Raw genomic sequence first — 16,358 nt, 5'->3', positions numbered from 1 at the left:
ATTGAATACTCATTAAATGCGACAGGGGTTGTCTAACTCAGGCGACAAAGGCGTTCTCGTTTCGCTAGGAGAAATGTGGATTCGATTTCTGGTCAGGAAGACGAGAAATTTAGAAACAAACCTTTAACTTTTGCAGGAGAGTTTACTTAGTCTAGAAAATAAATAAACACCAGGGTTATTCTTGGAGACAATGACTATCTTGTAAATAGTTAATCGTTTATTGTACTTTGTGCCGAGGTGAAGACGTTACCTTCAACGCCTTCAAGGTTCTCCATATGCTCTACTGAAGTGATATTTTGCTATATAGCGTTCAGTTCAGTAAAAAGTGATTAATTAAGTTTTTCAACAAATAATAATAATAATAATAATAATAATAATAATAATAATAATAATAATAATAATAATAATAATAATAATAATAATAATATCACTGCAAATACTTAAGTTGTATGCGAATTTGTATATGATTATACTGGATTTAGAATGTTAAACTAGTATTAGGCTATTTCTTGTAATAGTTTCTTTCCAGGGAATTTCTTGTGTACTCTTGTTGTAGTTTTTGTTGTTTTTGTTGGTTAATTATGTTTTAACTTTACTTCATTATCACACTACTGTAAGTGATCATTGCCACCGGGATATTTCCCAATTGCAATGTATTTGTTAATAACAATACCGGGCGAGTTGGCCGTGCGGTTAGGGGCGCACAGCTGTGAGCTTGCATCCGGAAGATAGTGGGTTAGAACCCCACTGTCGGCAGCCTCGAAAATGATTTTCCGTGGTTTCCCATTTTCACACCAGGCAAATGCTGGGGCTGTACCTTAATTAAGGCCACGGTCGCTTCCTTCCCACTCCTATCCCATTCCTATACCATCGTTGCCATAAGACCTATCTGTGACGTGACACAAACTGAAAAAAAAGAATTGTATGGCCTCAATTTCTGAGTTGCAAGCCTCCTGACGTGATGTAAACTTCTTCTTTTTTTGCTAGTGGTTTTACGTTGCACCGACACAGACAGGTCTTATGACGACGATGGGATAGGAAAGGCCTAAGAGTGGGAAGGAAGCAGCCGTGGCGTTAATTAAGGTACAGTCCCAGCATTTGCCTGGTGTGAAAATGGGAAACCACGGAAAACCATCTTCAGGGCTGCCGACAGTGGGATTCGAACCCACTATCTCCCGGATGCAAGCTCACAGCCGTACGCCTCTAACCGCACGGCCAATTCGCCCGGTGATATAATCTAGGTCACCTGCCTACCGATCCTGATATTCAGAATGTGCTGGCTGCTCTCCAGCAACGTAGGCAGAATTCTATTAGTTCATGATGCTGAGTTAATTTAATTTTGTCGGACTAAGCGAATTTTTAACTTGCCAGCAACGACACTCAGTGCCAACATTTTTGACCGCCCTTCTAAAGGACTGCCTCAGTCGGGATTGAACGCGCGAACTGGGGGCCATCAGTTGTACACTTAACTTACCGTGCGAGTTGGCCGTGCGGTTAGGGTCGCGTAGCTGTGTGCTTGCAATCAGGAGATGATGGGTTCGAATCCCACCGTCAGCAACCCTGAAGATTTTTGCCCGTGGTTTCGTTTTTTTTTTTTTTTTGCTACGGGCTTTACGTCGCACCGACACATTTCGTATTTTTACATCAGGCAAATGCTGGGGCTGTACCTTAATTAAGGCCACAGTCGCTGCCTTTCCAATCCTAGACCACTGAGGCAGCTTATTTGTGCACTCGTCGTCAGTTTAGTTTATTGCAGTGTGCTTATTTAAAATTGTTACTACAGTATTTAACTTAGTGGTTCGTGGTAATAGTAATGGCGTGTGGCCTCCGAAGATGCGTGGTGCAGGTCTTGCGAGATGACGCCGTATAGGCGACCTGCGCGTCTGTATGAATGGAGCTCTACCTATGATAATAATAATAATTTCGTGTGGCTATTTCTAGCCGAGTGCAGCCCTTGTAAGGCAGACCCTCCGATGAGGGGTGCGGCATCTACCATTTGTAGGTAACTGCGTGTTATTGTATTGGAGGATAGTGTTATGTGTGGTATGTGTGTTGCAGGGATGTTTGGGACAGCACAAACACCCAGCCCCGAGCCAATGGAATTAAGCAGTTAAGGTTAAAATCCCCGATCCCGTCGGGAATCGAACCCAGGACCCTCTGAACCGAAGGCCAGTACGCTGACCGTTCAGCCAACGAGTCGGGCTCTACCTATGATGAATTCTAATGATGAAGACGGCACACACACTCAGCCCTCGAGCCATCGGAATTAAAGAATGAAGGTTAAAATCTCCACCTCGGCTGGGAATCGAATCCAGGTCTCCCCGGATCAAAGGCCAGCACGTTACCATTTAGCCATGAAACAATGGTTCGCGCTAAGGGTTACTGTAGTCACGTCCTAGTTCGTGAATCATGGGCAACATCTGAGTGGTCGAGTAAAGGGTCCAAAGAATCGGGATATCAGTTGTTATGCGATGGGAGTGGGCATCTCGGACATCATGACCGTCGTTCTGCTCATGCGACTAGAAATATACAATTCACCGGTGGTCAATCCGTTAAGGGAAAGATTCTCACTGAGACTATGTATACGTACGGTACCATCATGCTTCACAGAATTTTTACTGAGGACACACAGAACATTTTAAGCAAGCCTCGGACCTAAGTAAGTAACGGAGTCCCACTTCAACTTCACAGGTGAGAGTTTCCTGGTAAACAACTTGGCGAACGAAATGGAATTCGATGGGAACTACCAATATTAATGGGCTTATGGAAGAGATAATATAGAACTGGCTGAGTGAACGAAGAAGATTCGTCTGGATGTGTTAAGGAGTTAATGATATTTGGGTAAGAGGAGATAACGAGTGGGAAATAGGAGATTATATCCTCAACACGTGTTAAAAAGGGAAGGATAGAGTATGGTGTAGCACTGCTCATCAGGAATACCTTTGCACACAACATAGTTCCTGTTAGGCGCGTAAATGAGCGAATAAAGAGGGTAGATTTATCAGTTGGAGGAATTAGGACGAGAATTGTCTCATTGTCAGTGTATTGACCATGTGAGGGTGCAGATGAAGTTGACAAGTTTTATGAAGCACTGAGTGACATTGTCGTCAGGGTTAACAGCAAGTATAGGGCAGTGCTCATGGGAGATTTAAATCGGAGTATTGGAAATAGAACTGAAAGTTATGAGAAGGTGGTGGGTAAAAGTGGGAAGACGTGGGAGTTGGCCGTGCGGTTAGGGGCGCGCGGCTGTGAGCTTGCATCCGGGAGATAGTAGGTTCGAATCCCACTGTCGGCAGCCCTGATGGTTGTCCGTGGTTTCCCATTTTCACACCAGGCAAATGCTAGGGCTGTACCATAATTAAGGCCACGGCCGCTTCCTCTCAACTCCTAGGCCTTTCCTCTCCCATCGTCGCCATATGACCTATCTGTGTCAGTGCGACGTAAAGCAAGTAGCAAAAAAACTAAAAAGTGGGAAAGAATAGGAAGCATTTACAGGGTTTCTGTGCTATGATGAAATTAGGTGTTCTGAATACATTCTGCAACCAAGGGAGGTTAGGGACACCAGATCCATAATATGCTATAACATAAATTATTTCAGGAAATCTGTTAGGAATGTGAGGGCATTTCGGGGATTTTTTTGATGATACGGAACACTTTCTCATCTGCAGTGAACAATCACTAGGTCTAGGACAGAGAAAGTGAAATCTGTCTGTAGACGAATAAGGGTAGAAAATCTCCACAACGAGAAAGTACATGGATATGATTAGTGGAAAGTTCCAAACAATAGACAGTAAACAGGCTGAAAACATAAAAAGAAAATGGGTGGCATACAAGGATACTGCAGGAGAAATAGCAAGGGAAATGTCTAGGAACAACAGGGTGTACAGATGGGAACAAGCGAACAGCTCAGTGAAATGATGAACTGAGAGCAGCTTGTAAACGTAAAAGGAAGGCATATCAGAAGTGGTTCCAAACAAGACTGACGCGATGTAGATGAAAGATACAGAGCAAAGCAAATAACTGTTGATTTCAAGAAGTAACGGGAATATTTTGGGAAAGGCTAGGTTTACGGCGGTGAAACCTTCCTGGTCAGTAATAAAGAATGTTAGAAAGGAAGGGAAAAGAGGTAAAGAATAGTGTTTTGTGTAATTCAGGTGAACTCACAGAATATTTCTGGGAATCAATGGTCAGGTGGAAGGATATTTTGAAAAAATTTTCAGCGTAAATGGAAATCTTCCTGGTGACGTCACGAACAACTGAGCTTATGGGGAGGAGGACAATGATGTTAAGGAAATTAAACTTGAGGAAATGGAAAGAATGGTAAATAAGTTAAAATGTCGTAAAGCAACAAGAATAAATTAAGTTAGACCTGAAAGGGGGACATATAATGGGAACGCTGGAATGATGATTATACTTGTTGTTAAAAGGGGACTAACATCTAGGTCATCGGCCCAGGGAGGGATGAAAAGGCTTCACAGTGTAATAAGATTAGCATGGAATATTAGTAGGGTACCTTCTGACTCGAAGAAAGCAGTAATTGCTCCTATGTATACACAAAGGAAGAGGAAGCATTGCAACAATTTCGAGGTATATCATTCATCAGTATACCAGACAAGATGTTTACTGGCATTTCGGAAGGGACGATGCGATCAGTGGTTGAGAGTACGTTCGATGAAAACCAGTGTGATTTGAAACCGCAGAGGTGTTGTCAGGGTCAGATTTCCAGTATGCACCAGGTAATTGAAAAATGCCATAAGAGGAATATAAAGTTATGTTTATATTTCGTAGATCTAGAAAAGGCATATAACAGAGTACCGTTAACCGTACTGGAGGATTATGGGATTAAGAGTAGATGTTTTAAAGCAATCAAAGGTATTTGGGCTGCAGTTAGATTTGGTGGTAAAATGAATTCTTGGTTCAAGTTACTTACAGGGATTAGACAAGGCTGTAATCTTTCACCTTTGTTGTTCATAGTGTACATGAATCATCTACTGAAAGTTATGAAGTGGCAGGCATGGATTCAGTTAGATGGAATTATGGTGAGCTGTATGGCCAATGCTGATGACTTGGTCTTAATTGCAGACTGTGCTGAAAGTCAGCAAACCTAATATCTTGAAACGTGCAAATAGGTGCAACGAGTATGGTATGAATATTAACCATTCCAAGACTAAAATGGGGTGAGTAGGGGATGAAACCTAAGAATATTGGCTTAATTCATTTAATTTCTTGTGGCTATTTCTAGCCGAGTGTAGCCCATGTAAGGCAGACCCACCTGTGAGGGTGGGTGGCATCTGCCATGTGTAGGTAACTGGGTGTTATTGTGGTGGAGAATAGTGTTATGTGTGGTGTGTGATTTGCAGGGATATTGGGGACAGCACATACACCCAGCCCCCAGGCCAATGGAATTAACCAATGAAGGTTAAAATCGCCGACCCGGCCGAGAATCGAACCCGGGACCCTTTGAACCGAAGGCCAGTACTCTGACCATTCAGCCAATGAGTGGGACAAAGTAAACTCGTGTCCTCATCCCGAGGTGGTGCAGCTCTTTTCAGGCAAACCCCCAATGGAGGTGAGCTGCATGTACCGTTTCAACCACATACCAGCCCTCCTGCCATCCTTAAATTTCTGGCTATACCGGGAATCGAACCCGGGCCCACAAGGACGGTAGTTAATAACACTTACGCTACGGAGGCGGACAGAGAATTTGATGTCAGTTTGAGAATACAAAATTGTAACAGGTAGAACATCTCAAGTACTTAGGATATGTATTTTTCCAGGATGGTAGTATAGCAAGTGGACTGAATCATGGTGCAACAAAGGTAATGCAGTGAGCTCGCTGTTGTGATCTTCAGTATTCTGTAAGAAAGAAGTCGGCTTGTGGACGAAACTATCTTTACATCGGACTGTTCTGAGACCAACTTTGCTGTAGGGGAGTGAAAGCTGGGTGGACTCACGATAATTTACTCATAATTTTAAATTAACAGGCAGTAAAGTAGCGAGAATGACAGCTGGTACGAACAGACGGGAACAATGGACAGTGTTCGGAATGAGGAGATAAAGTTTAAGTTAAGAATGAAGTCGATGGATGAAGCTCATTCATAAACCGGCTTCGGTGGCAGGGTCTTGTGAGGCGAATGGATGGGGACAGGTTGCCTAGGAGGAGAATGGATTCGGTCTTGGAGGGTCAGAGAAGCAAAAGGAGACCAAGATGACGATGGTCAGACTCATTTCCTAATGATTTAAAGATAAGAGTTATGGAACTAAACGAGGCCACATAGCTAGTTATAAACAGAGGAATATGGAGGCGTTTAGAAGCTTGCAGACTGAAAGCTGAAATGCATAATAGTCTATAATGAAGATGTACGTACGTTAACATAAAAGGCAACCTCAACAATGCGCCGATAAATCTTCATTTTAAATTACTTATAACCTGTTTCTGTTAAGTCTAATTTAATTGAATTTCTGTAGTGACTTCCGAGTCACGCCTTTATCGTGATTGATAACAAATTTTGACTTGGGAGTATGAACTCCATCGTGAAGGAATATGTTCATCACAAGTTTGATAGTATATAGCATACGGATGTCCGACTCGTTGGCTGAATGGTCAGCGTACTGGCCTTCGGTTCAGAGGGTCCCGGGTTCGTTTCCCGGCCTGGTCGGGGATTTTAACCTTCATTGGTTAATTCCATTGGCTCGGGGGCTGGGTGTTTGTGCTGTCCCCAACATCCCTGCAACTTGCACACCACACATAACACTATCCTCCACCACAATAACACGCAGTCACCTACACATGGCAGACGCCGCCCACCCTCATCGGAGGGTCTGCCTTACAAGGGCTGCACTCGGCTAGAAATAGCCACACGAAATTATTATTAGCATACGGATGAAGTTAGGCATTGGAATAACTTACCAAGGGAGATGTTCAATAAATTTCCATTGTCATTGAAATCATTTAAGAAAAGGCTAGGAAAACAACAGATAGGGAATCTGCCACCTGGGCGACTGCCCTAAATGCACATCAGTAGTGATTGATTGATTGATTGAAGTGCTACTTGAGCATCGGGTGCATGCTGACACTTAAATTGAAGTAGAAACCTCCCTGTTACAGAAGTTAATTAATAAATGATTAAATACAAATATTAATAGTAAATAAATAACAAGGAAGAAGATAGGTTAATAACTTCCCAGCAACGAACAGTGGTCTTCAGATGTATCGCGGTGCCGGAAGCTTTTCCGCAGGTGCAAGTTATTTTATTTGCTGGTGAAAGTATCGACATGAACCTCAAGCACTTTTAACCGACAGTGACAGAGGTGTTTTCTTATGTTTAAGAAGGCGAAATTCGTCTGTATTATATGAAAAGCCAGCAAAACTTTCTAATGGCGCCACTCAACATGTCGTTGTCTGGCAAGGATGTTCGTTTAAATAGGAGCGTGATTCGCTGGAAGTTGAATATTCTCTCATAAATCCTTGCAATCACGCCGTCCTTACACTAAATATTACATTCTAGCAATCTTGTCATGGTTTGCCGACTGAAACCTTTGGTTGAACTATTGCGAAAGCATTGAATAACACGTTACTATAACTCACTTACGTCCTTAAGAGATGGTAATAATTTATTACTGGGACATATCACTATGAGACGCCCAAAACATTTTCTCCACATGGTTACTATACCGGAACCAATGATGTCCCTAGCCGAATTATTTCATAAGTGTTTTAAAACTCTAGTTTTGTCCGTGTGGCTATTGTTAGCCTGGCGTAGCTCTGCCATATTTGGGATACTGCGTGGCACTGTGGTGGAGGATAGTGTTGTGTTTGGTGTGTGAGCTGTAGGAATGCTGAGGACAACACAGGCACCCAGTCCCTGAGCCGAGGGTATTAGAGTTTCATTTTAAAATCCCTCTAGCCGGTCGGGAATCGAACCCTTGTTCCCGAGTACCAAAGACATGACACTGACCACTTAGCCATGGAGCCGGACCAATTCGTGTTCTCGTCCAGAGGTGGTGCAACTCTTTTCAGCACACCACCAACAGTGATGAGCTGTATGTATCCTCTTAACCACATACCAGACCTCCTGCCAATCATTAATTTTTTACAGTACCTGGAATCGAACCCGGTCTCCGAGGACGGCAGGTAATTTCACTACGGAGGTGGACACACCATTGTTTATCCTCCATAGTTATATTTACTAAACCGTTTATTTTTCTTTTGCTAGTGGCTTTACGTCGTACCAACACAAGACAGGTCTTACGGCGAGAATGGGATAGGAAAGGGCTAGGAGTGGGAAGGAAGCGGCCGTGGCCTTAATTAAGGTACAGCCCCAGCATTTGCCTGTTGTGAAAACGGGAAAACACGGAAAACTATCTTCAAGGCTGCAGACAGTGGGATTCGAACCCACTATCTCTCGGATGTAAGGTCACAGCTGCGCGCCCCTAACCGCACGGCCAACTCGCCCGGTTTACTAAACCGTGTAGTGAGGTATAGTTTCATAATCATCGCCATTTCCTGTTTTTCCTTCCGAAACAAACACACATATACACACGAACGAAAATTATAGTCAACATCTTCACCTCCCTGAAGGGCTCTTACACTGAAATACATCATCCAGCCCCTGCAGATTTCGATATATAAGATAATTTTCAATAAATCCTGGTGGTTTTGTGAAGGTGCATCAAATCTAATTTTAACTTATTTTGATAATTTCAACTGCAATTGCCTTTTGCTTTTCGCAGTTCCCCACAGCTCTGACATCAAGAATATAATCTGATCATAGTATGCTCAAATTGCACCACAAGTAGTACTTTACGAAGATTTATCGTTTGGATATCAATTAATGAGAAAATTTTATGTTTCATATATGTGGAGGAACATTGACTTCACAATAGTGATGACTATTTGGATTAGTGCTTGTCAGAATACTTAATGTGAAGAATTTGACTATTTCCATGTAAGCTGCAAAGCATTACTACTTACCTTTCCAATGGAAGTCCCAGTTCCTATTCGGATCAACACCGAAACATTTCTCTGAAGTTTTGCTGCGTGTTTTGCGCCAGAGACGATCCTGAAAGGACAATAAGTATTAGACTTACAAGGCAGGGGATACCTGGTTTTGTTTCATGTGAGGGACTTGAGATATTGTGGTAACATATTCCTTTAGACTTCGTGCATGTGAAGTCTGATACATGTAACTTAAAAGCTTTTCAGTCTGTCTAACACACAAGTTCAATATAAATATTACACTATAATATATCTGTAAAAATATCCCCACTATTAAACAAGGAATAAAAATACACACTATTAAACAAAAATGAAATGTTTCGTTCTTAAGAGAACATCATCAGGTTCTATCAAGTCACACTCAATATTTGGAAATTTTTATGTTTATACCTGCCTAAACAGGCGTTGTATGCTGAAGTGGAGACAAAGCAGGATTTTATTAAGGTAATTTCCAAACTTCAAATTCCTAGGTGTTTAGTACAACTGTTGCAAGTTGAGTGCTACTGAGTTTGCCTTATACACTTCATTTTGAAGTAAGAAGACAGCTAATCATACATATATATTACCTGGTTCACAATGAGTTGTAAAATGATGTAAACAACTTAGGCACACTAATGGAAGATGCATCTACCTATATTGATTCCATTGTACACATCACAATCAGCTTTGAATGAGCTAAAAACAAAGTTTTAACATCAGTATTGTGCAATTCGAAGTGAATTAATAAAGTATTTGAAATATCTGTCAAATCTCTTGCTTTCACCGTATTTCTTTCTACACAAATTTGTAATTATTTATATGTTGTGGCGATGATCTATTGCTTAACCTCCAAAAACTTGTCCAAAGAGATACGAATGAATTATGCAACTTACTGTTTATTTTACTATCTAATGCTGGTGAACGAATGACAATAACACACTGCTGAAAACCGTCATCCAGGCTTAGCAGGTTTCAATACTGCAGCACTACTTTTCTGTATCAACCACAAAACACGATGCTTTAAGAACTCAAGTTACTTACATCTTCAACTAACAGCAACTTGCTCCGCTCACTAAGACCAGTTCTATAGCCTGCGTTCTAAAGAGCCAAACTCACACACGAAGACTAATGCCAGGCATAGAAAATAGGAAGGCGGGAGGTCATTAGTGTCGCTAAAGGGGCCTATAGACGTGGAATATTATTGCGCAAAATGGATTGTACAATATATTGTTAGCTGCCCACAGACATACAATATTATTGCACAACAATCGGGTTTGTGCAATAAATAGAATCGTGTGGATATAATATTGCTGGTTGTGCAATATATTGTGCAAAAGCGGTCATAGACGTACAATATGCGTGGCAATATATAGTGAGTCCATGCCGGTATTTTGTTTGGTGAACACTCTTTTCTGTATCACGATGCTGCTTCACTTCCTTCCGGAAGTTTGTACGCAGAGAACTGACTTTTAAAAAAACTTCTTGCTTGTCGGCGTTCGGGTATTTTTCGCGATATTTCTTAATAAGCACCTCGTTCTGTTCGCCTTTTTTAACGCGATTACTGTAATCTTTGCTCTTAACGTCCCATAGAACTGGAAGGCTTCGATAAGCTCCAAAATAAACTTTTTCAGTACCTGTTTGTTTGCCATCACGATACGTTCTCCCCCACTTGTTAATACTAACTGGCGGGAGGACGAGATATTGCACAATACTGCCAACACACGACACAGTATTTTGTGATTTGCGCAATATATTTCAAACTCTTTTGATTTCGTACAATATATTGCACAACCCTTCAATATTAAATACACACTATCAATTATATTGCACAACCCCGATATTGCGCAATAATATTGCACGTCTATGGGCCCCTTAACTCTTAACTCAGCACAAGAAAATTCAGAATGGACGAAATATATATTATTTACCAGAATGGTCTCAATTGAAACTCCAGCATTGGTTTTCTCCGCCAGTAGGGCCGAAAATTACCTTCAACCTCCTTTGCCTAGCCGTGGCGTACTCAACTCATTCGTATGTACTCTTGCAATACAATGTACAGGAACGCAGATAAAATATCATATAGACAAACTAGTACCACAATAGACAAATCTTACGATCTCTCTCAACGCTTACGAAATATTGCAGTAATTTTATCAGAGGAATATTTTTCCCCCCTTAAATATGAAATATTTAAATACGAAATAGGAGAGCATATTTAGACCAATAGAACTGCAAGGCATCATCTAAGTTAGACAACAGATAGACTGTGGAAGTCGAATTTGGGAGACGAACGAGTTCAAATTTCGACCTGAATAAGATTTTTCAATCTGTAATAATTCTCATGCTAACGAGACAAGATCAGAGATCATCTAAGCAATAAAGGGAACCTCTTCCCCAGATATCACCCTGATCTAAATCTCAAGTCATTTCCTAGACATTAGAGTAATGAAATGGTAACGTAAACAAAACATGTGGAAAGTTCATACTTTACAGTGAATTAGGCAATTAAAGTATGTAGTCATAATTCTCGTTCTGCTGCTTCTCATACGTATTAATGGACGATTATCGGCTAATTGTATTGCACTTCCCCTTAAAATAATAATCACCTCAACTACCGTTTCATATGTTCACCAACTTTTTCCATTACATTTTCGTATTAATTTAATACGACTGTTGCATGAGAGTACAAATGTAATGACGTAGTCTTCAGGGTTGATCACCGGGAACATGTACCAGTCAGTGTCACGCACTTCTATATTATTACCTCTCAGTAACTGCCTGAGTCTTAGATTTTCGTCTCATTGTTAGTATTTAGTATATTTAGCTTAGATTTTTCCATTGTTCTATTCTCTGAACATCGTCGCTATCAACATTCCACTGTTTTTCTGTTATTCACCGTTGATAAGATAATCTGGAATACATTGTTTACTTGAGGTTACGTGTATGTCCATATTTGGAGGTTTTCCCGTATGTATAACACAAGCAAACGTATAAAATAAACGTAACGTACCGTTGTATGAGAGTACACGTAGCCATCAGGGTTGATCACCGGGAATATGTACCAGTCGTAGTTCTCAGCTATGTCACGCACTTCTCTATCATTACTTGTTAGTAACTGATTGAGAATGTAAGTGACGGTGGATGGGGCAATCCACTCACGAGCATGAATACCTGAAAAAATCGCAATATTATTCTTCCAGTACAATGTTCAGGTACATAGATAAAATAACATATCGTCAAACTAGTAATACAACAGACAAAGGTTGTGAACTCTCTCTCAACTCTTTTGAAATATTGCACGAACGATGCCTTGCATCATATTATTAAAGCCGCTCTTGTATACAAGCGGGTCATATTGTCCTTGCATCGCTGTTTCCAGGCCGTATTAGCTATGCAGGCGTGAGAGAACCTTAGAAATAAATTATGATCAATTTTATTTGTTAACAGTCCCTTCAATTATTACAGATTTTAACAGACTCAGATGTGTCTGACGACAAATAATAATAAAAAATAATGTGTGTATTCTCATTATAGGATATTTTAAGTGTTTCAGGGATAGGAAGGGCGGTAAAAGTTAAGTAAGAGGATAAATGTTTCAGAAGAGATAAATATGATTTTACATTCCATGATTTATTTTCATTTTACCAATACGACATTGCTGAGTGTGAATGCTTAGCACAACTGAGTAACTTAATCCATTTGCACACTTTCTATCAGAAAATGAAATTTGCTTTCTGGCGCCATATTGGTCCTTAGTACCTCTTCTATCGACATATTTACAAATAACATTTCTGAATGTGTTCTATCCATGGTAAAGTGATCGCAAAATTTAGGCACAGATGCAAGGAGAGTTATGCGCCTTATTTAGAATACATGACGCTGTGTTTGAAGGTAAAGTTATACCCTCATTTTCCTACTTTTCAGTGGCAAACGTAAGTTATTGAAACTTAGTTAATAAAAAATAATACAGAGCATACATACAAAGTTGTTTATTGTGCTAAAATAAACGAAACACTCAGTTAAAATGTGATGATGATGGATACAATACTTTTTCATATTTATTACTTCAAATTGTTACTGACCTCTTAGATTTTCACACTAACATGTTTCAGTGAGTGGTAATTTTTATCCTCAGTATTTAAACAGATGCAAACTGAGTTATGTCTGTCGCACAGCTGAAAAATGTGTCCCCGTATGTCCAAACAATTTCCAGTGTTTTGAGCTAGATTTGTGTACACTGTCACTTTATTTAAAAAAAGAGCTTGTGAACATTGTACAACAGGAATCACATATTTGTCTACAGTGTAGGATTTGATTTTTTTCATTTCTCAACATTCTGTTAAAGGGACATAATGTATTTTGCAAATAGGCAACTCAATTAAGTTTTCGTATTTCATTCTTACGTGCATCTAATGATGATAGTGCATATCATTTTCTAAAAAAAACACTAAATATTTAAATCTAAGTTCGAGACAGAATTGTATGAAAGGTTCTAGTATAATGTTCACGATAGTGCAATAGATTCATTGTTCACTGTTTCACAAACTGTCTTTCTATACAAAAAAGTGCGGAGAAGTGGACAAGAGGTATATACTAGTGCATAACTAACTAGTAATTGTGATTGATTTAAGAATGAGAATAACGCCACCCCAGTCACCAAACTTACCTCCTTCTACAAAGACGCCACGATTTCCTGTCTTGTAGGAGAGCTTTACTCCCTTTATTTGACGTCCCTCGTATGTACTTCCCCCTATGATAGGAGATACTTTATCGGGATAAGCTTTAACGAGAGAATCCATCCAAGCGTAGATCTGCGAAAGATACAGAAAATCACTTCTGTTTCATATACAGCGTGGAAGACGTTACAGCGAACAATTTGGACTTTTTTTAGAGAGGAATAAAACTTCTGTATCACTCAAGAAATTTGTAAGCTATATTTTACAGCGTTTTTGGGTTGTAGTTTTAAATAACTTGTCGTTTTAGTCTGTCATATTGTTCTCTAAACCACCGAACTATAGCTCGGGAAATTGATTGAATAAATATAAAAGCACATTTGATACAGTAACATAAACATACGCTGAAACTAGTTTATGTAAACACCAAATGACCAAATAAACACTCAGACATAAACACGCATAAATAAAATGAAGCGTGCGTATGACAAAACTACCTCTCGAGAAGTTAACACATTTGCAATTAATAAGGGAGGAATTATCTTACATGTTTCATTCGGTGAGCAGATTTCTGTACAATATTCATGTTATTGGTTTTACGTCCTCCGAATTACTTTTCTGGGTCTCCGTCATGAACTCGAAATATTTAGAAACAAAACTTCCACTTTCGATGTTGCACAGGTACTCGGGTTTAGTCAGCCAACGCAGGAAATAAGTATCAGATTGAATTCCTGTAGCCAGCGGTGGCAGGTCAAAGAACTCACCACTCCATCCCACTAAGTGCTGAGGTTACGGATAGTGGAAGTCTTTACCTTCCACTCCTACAATGTCCTTCATGTAAGGGTATCTCTTTACTTTTCAAATACCACCAGACTGAGCCAGAATCAAACCAACACATTTTTAACCCAGAAGGCCTGCGCTTCTACTGCCTGACCCACTCAGCCCAGCCTTCTGAATAAGAATTCACATCCTCCAAAGTCAGCTTGATTGAGGAGTGGCCGTTGATGGTGGAGAAATCTGCTATATTTCCACTGAAATAATCATATTTTGCTATCGTCTTAATGGTTCAATTTCTCCTTTTGAGTTGTAGGCAGTAATCTTGTAAATGTGTGTGATTGTTCATGAGAGACAGCCATGAGACGTCTAGTTTTACATGAAACCCGAACCACAGAGACAATATTATTTAATTCAGATATACCACGTGCATTGTCCGGGAATCGATCTGGGTGAGAAGCCAATGAGGATGTCACATGACTTTTACGCCCCCATCTGAATAGTATTTTAAAATATTTCATTGTATAGAACATCAGATATTACAACTATATTCAGTGAATTAAAACATTTTGCTTCCTTCTTTGAGAATGAGACATTCATTCTTCCATTGTTCTAAATCCTGACAACTTTAATAACGTAGTTGCACGAAAACCTAAGACATTTAAAAATGAGTAGAGTTGGAAGTGGAAGACACCCCTGAAATCGAGGAGATCAGTTCAAATTGAGATATAACAGCGAATTGTCACCTGTGAACTCCGCGACAAAGACCAAGTTATCACTGCTGGCATATCCTTCGGGACTTGAAGGAAACTAAAGGTAAATCTTTCACGAACACAAGAGGACACCACCAGCTGCTTGAATAACCTTCAGCACATACAAACACATCAAATGACTTACATACTTAGAGTTACAGAGTTAAAGAGAGAAGTTCTGTCTCATCCTGACTTCTCCTCGATAGATTTCCATTTATCGGGAATGCGGCAATCGCTGTATGTGAGATAAATTTTATTTACACATCGACTTTGGAAAATGCTTCCACTACTTATTTTAATCCTTAAACGCATGACATGCCATATCTGAAACAAGTTTAAAAAAAGGTATGGTCTTATGGAGGGAAATTTGCTCAGTAGTGCTTCTGTCAATGTGTTCCATGGTCTTAAATCTTTGATATCGGAATGTACAAGAGGAAGGACCTCGTAAGTAAATGAAGTAAGTCTTCTCTCAGCTGCATGTGCGTCTATCTTAATCTGTTAACTCAACTGATTTTCGCGGTATCTTTGCTGAAATGAATCATTATATAGACTGTTCATATGATAACACTTAAAATTCCTTTGCTCATCGAAATAAATAATCTGCTTAGCTGATTTCACATGACTCATGCGTCTAGCGAGAAACAGGATTCCAGATAATGTTTAAGACGTTGGGGATCTCTTACATATTACGTTGGGTGATTATTCCCTTTAAAACATTAAAATCATTTAACAAGATACTTCAGATTACACTTAGAAAAAGGATAAAATGTACCTACAGCAATGTTGCTGTGATCGTGTACTCAAGTGAATATTGCTGTACAGATCAGATCTGCGAAGCTCACGGCTCTTACAAATAGATTTAATGAGATTCTACGTTTGAAGGACTTATGACCTGCTTCGTAAATATCTGAAGAGGTAATTGTTATTATTTCGTGACAGAATGTTGATGACATTCATAACACAGTCAATGTTAACACGGTGTCTGCCCAGAAGCGAGCAACAGCAAAACCCTCTTCAGTGGCTTTCGTGACGTCTTGAAGTATACGACTGGCGAGGCATAGCCGACACATAATTATGCATACAATATGTGGGATAGTTTGTAGTTCCCTACAGTTACATATTTCGTATTTCACTTCCAAATACCCCCACTTCTTGAGATTGTCCTTGGATCATCCAACATTC

General features: G+C 40.0%; 1 protein-coding gene across 1 annotated transcript in view; it reads right to left on the bottom strand.

Moving 5' to 3' along the window:
* LOC136863485 (zinc carboxypeptidase-like) overlaps positions 1 to 16,358 on the bottom strand; it is a 60,648-nt gene that overhangs the window by 13,766 nt on the left and 30,524 nt on the right. Inside the window, exons 5-7 of the mRNA XM_068225960.1 lie at positions 13,644 to 13,788; positions 11,988 to 12,148; positions 8,975 to 9,062 (exon numbers count right to left, since the gene is read on the bottom strand). Coding sequence (XP_068082061.1) covers positions 8,975 to 9,062; positions 11,988 to 12,148; positions 13,644 to 13,788 — 394 coding nt within the window. The remainder of the gene's footprint in view (positions 1 to 8,974; positions 9,063 to 11,987; positions 12,149 to 13,643; positions 13,789 to 16,358) is intronic.

Source organism: Anabrus simplex, chromosome 2 (assembly GCF_040414725.1).
Source record: "Anabrus simplex isolate iqAnaSimp1 chromosome 2, ASM4041472v1, whole genome shotgun sequence".
In the NCBI taxonomy this organism is placed as follows: domain Eukaryota; kingdom Metazoa; phylum Arthropoda; class Insecta; order Orthoptera; family Tettigoniidae; genus Anabrus; species Anabrus simplex.
This window is presented reverse-complemented; position numbering and strand designations above follow the sequence as displayed.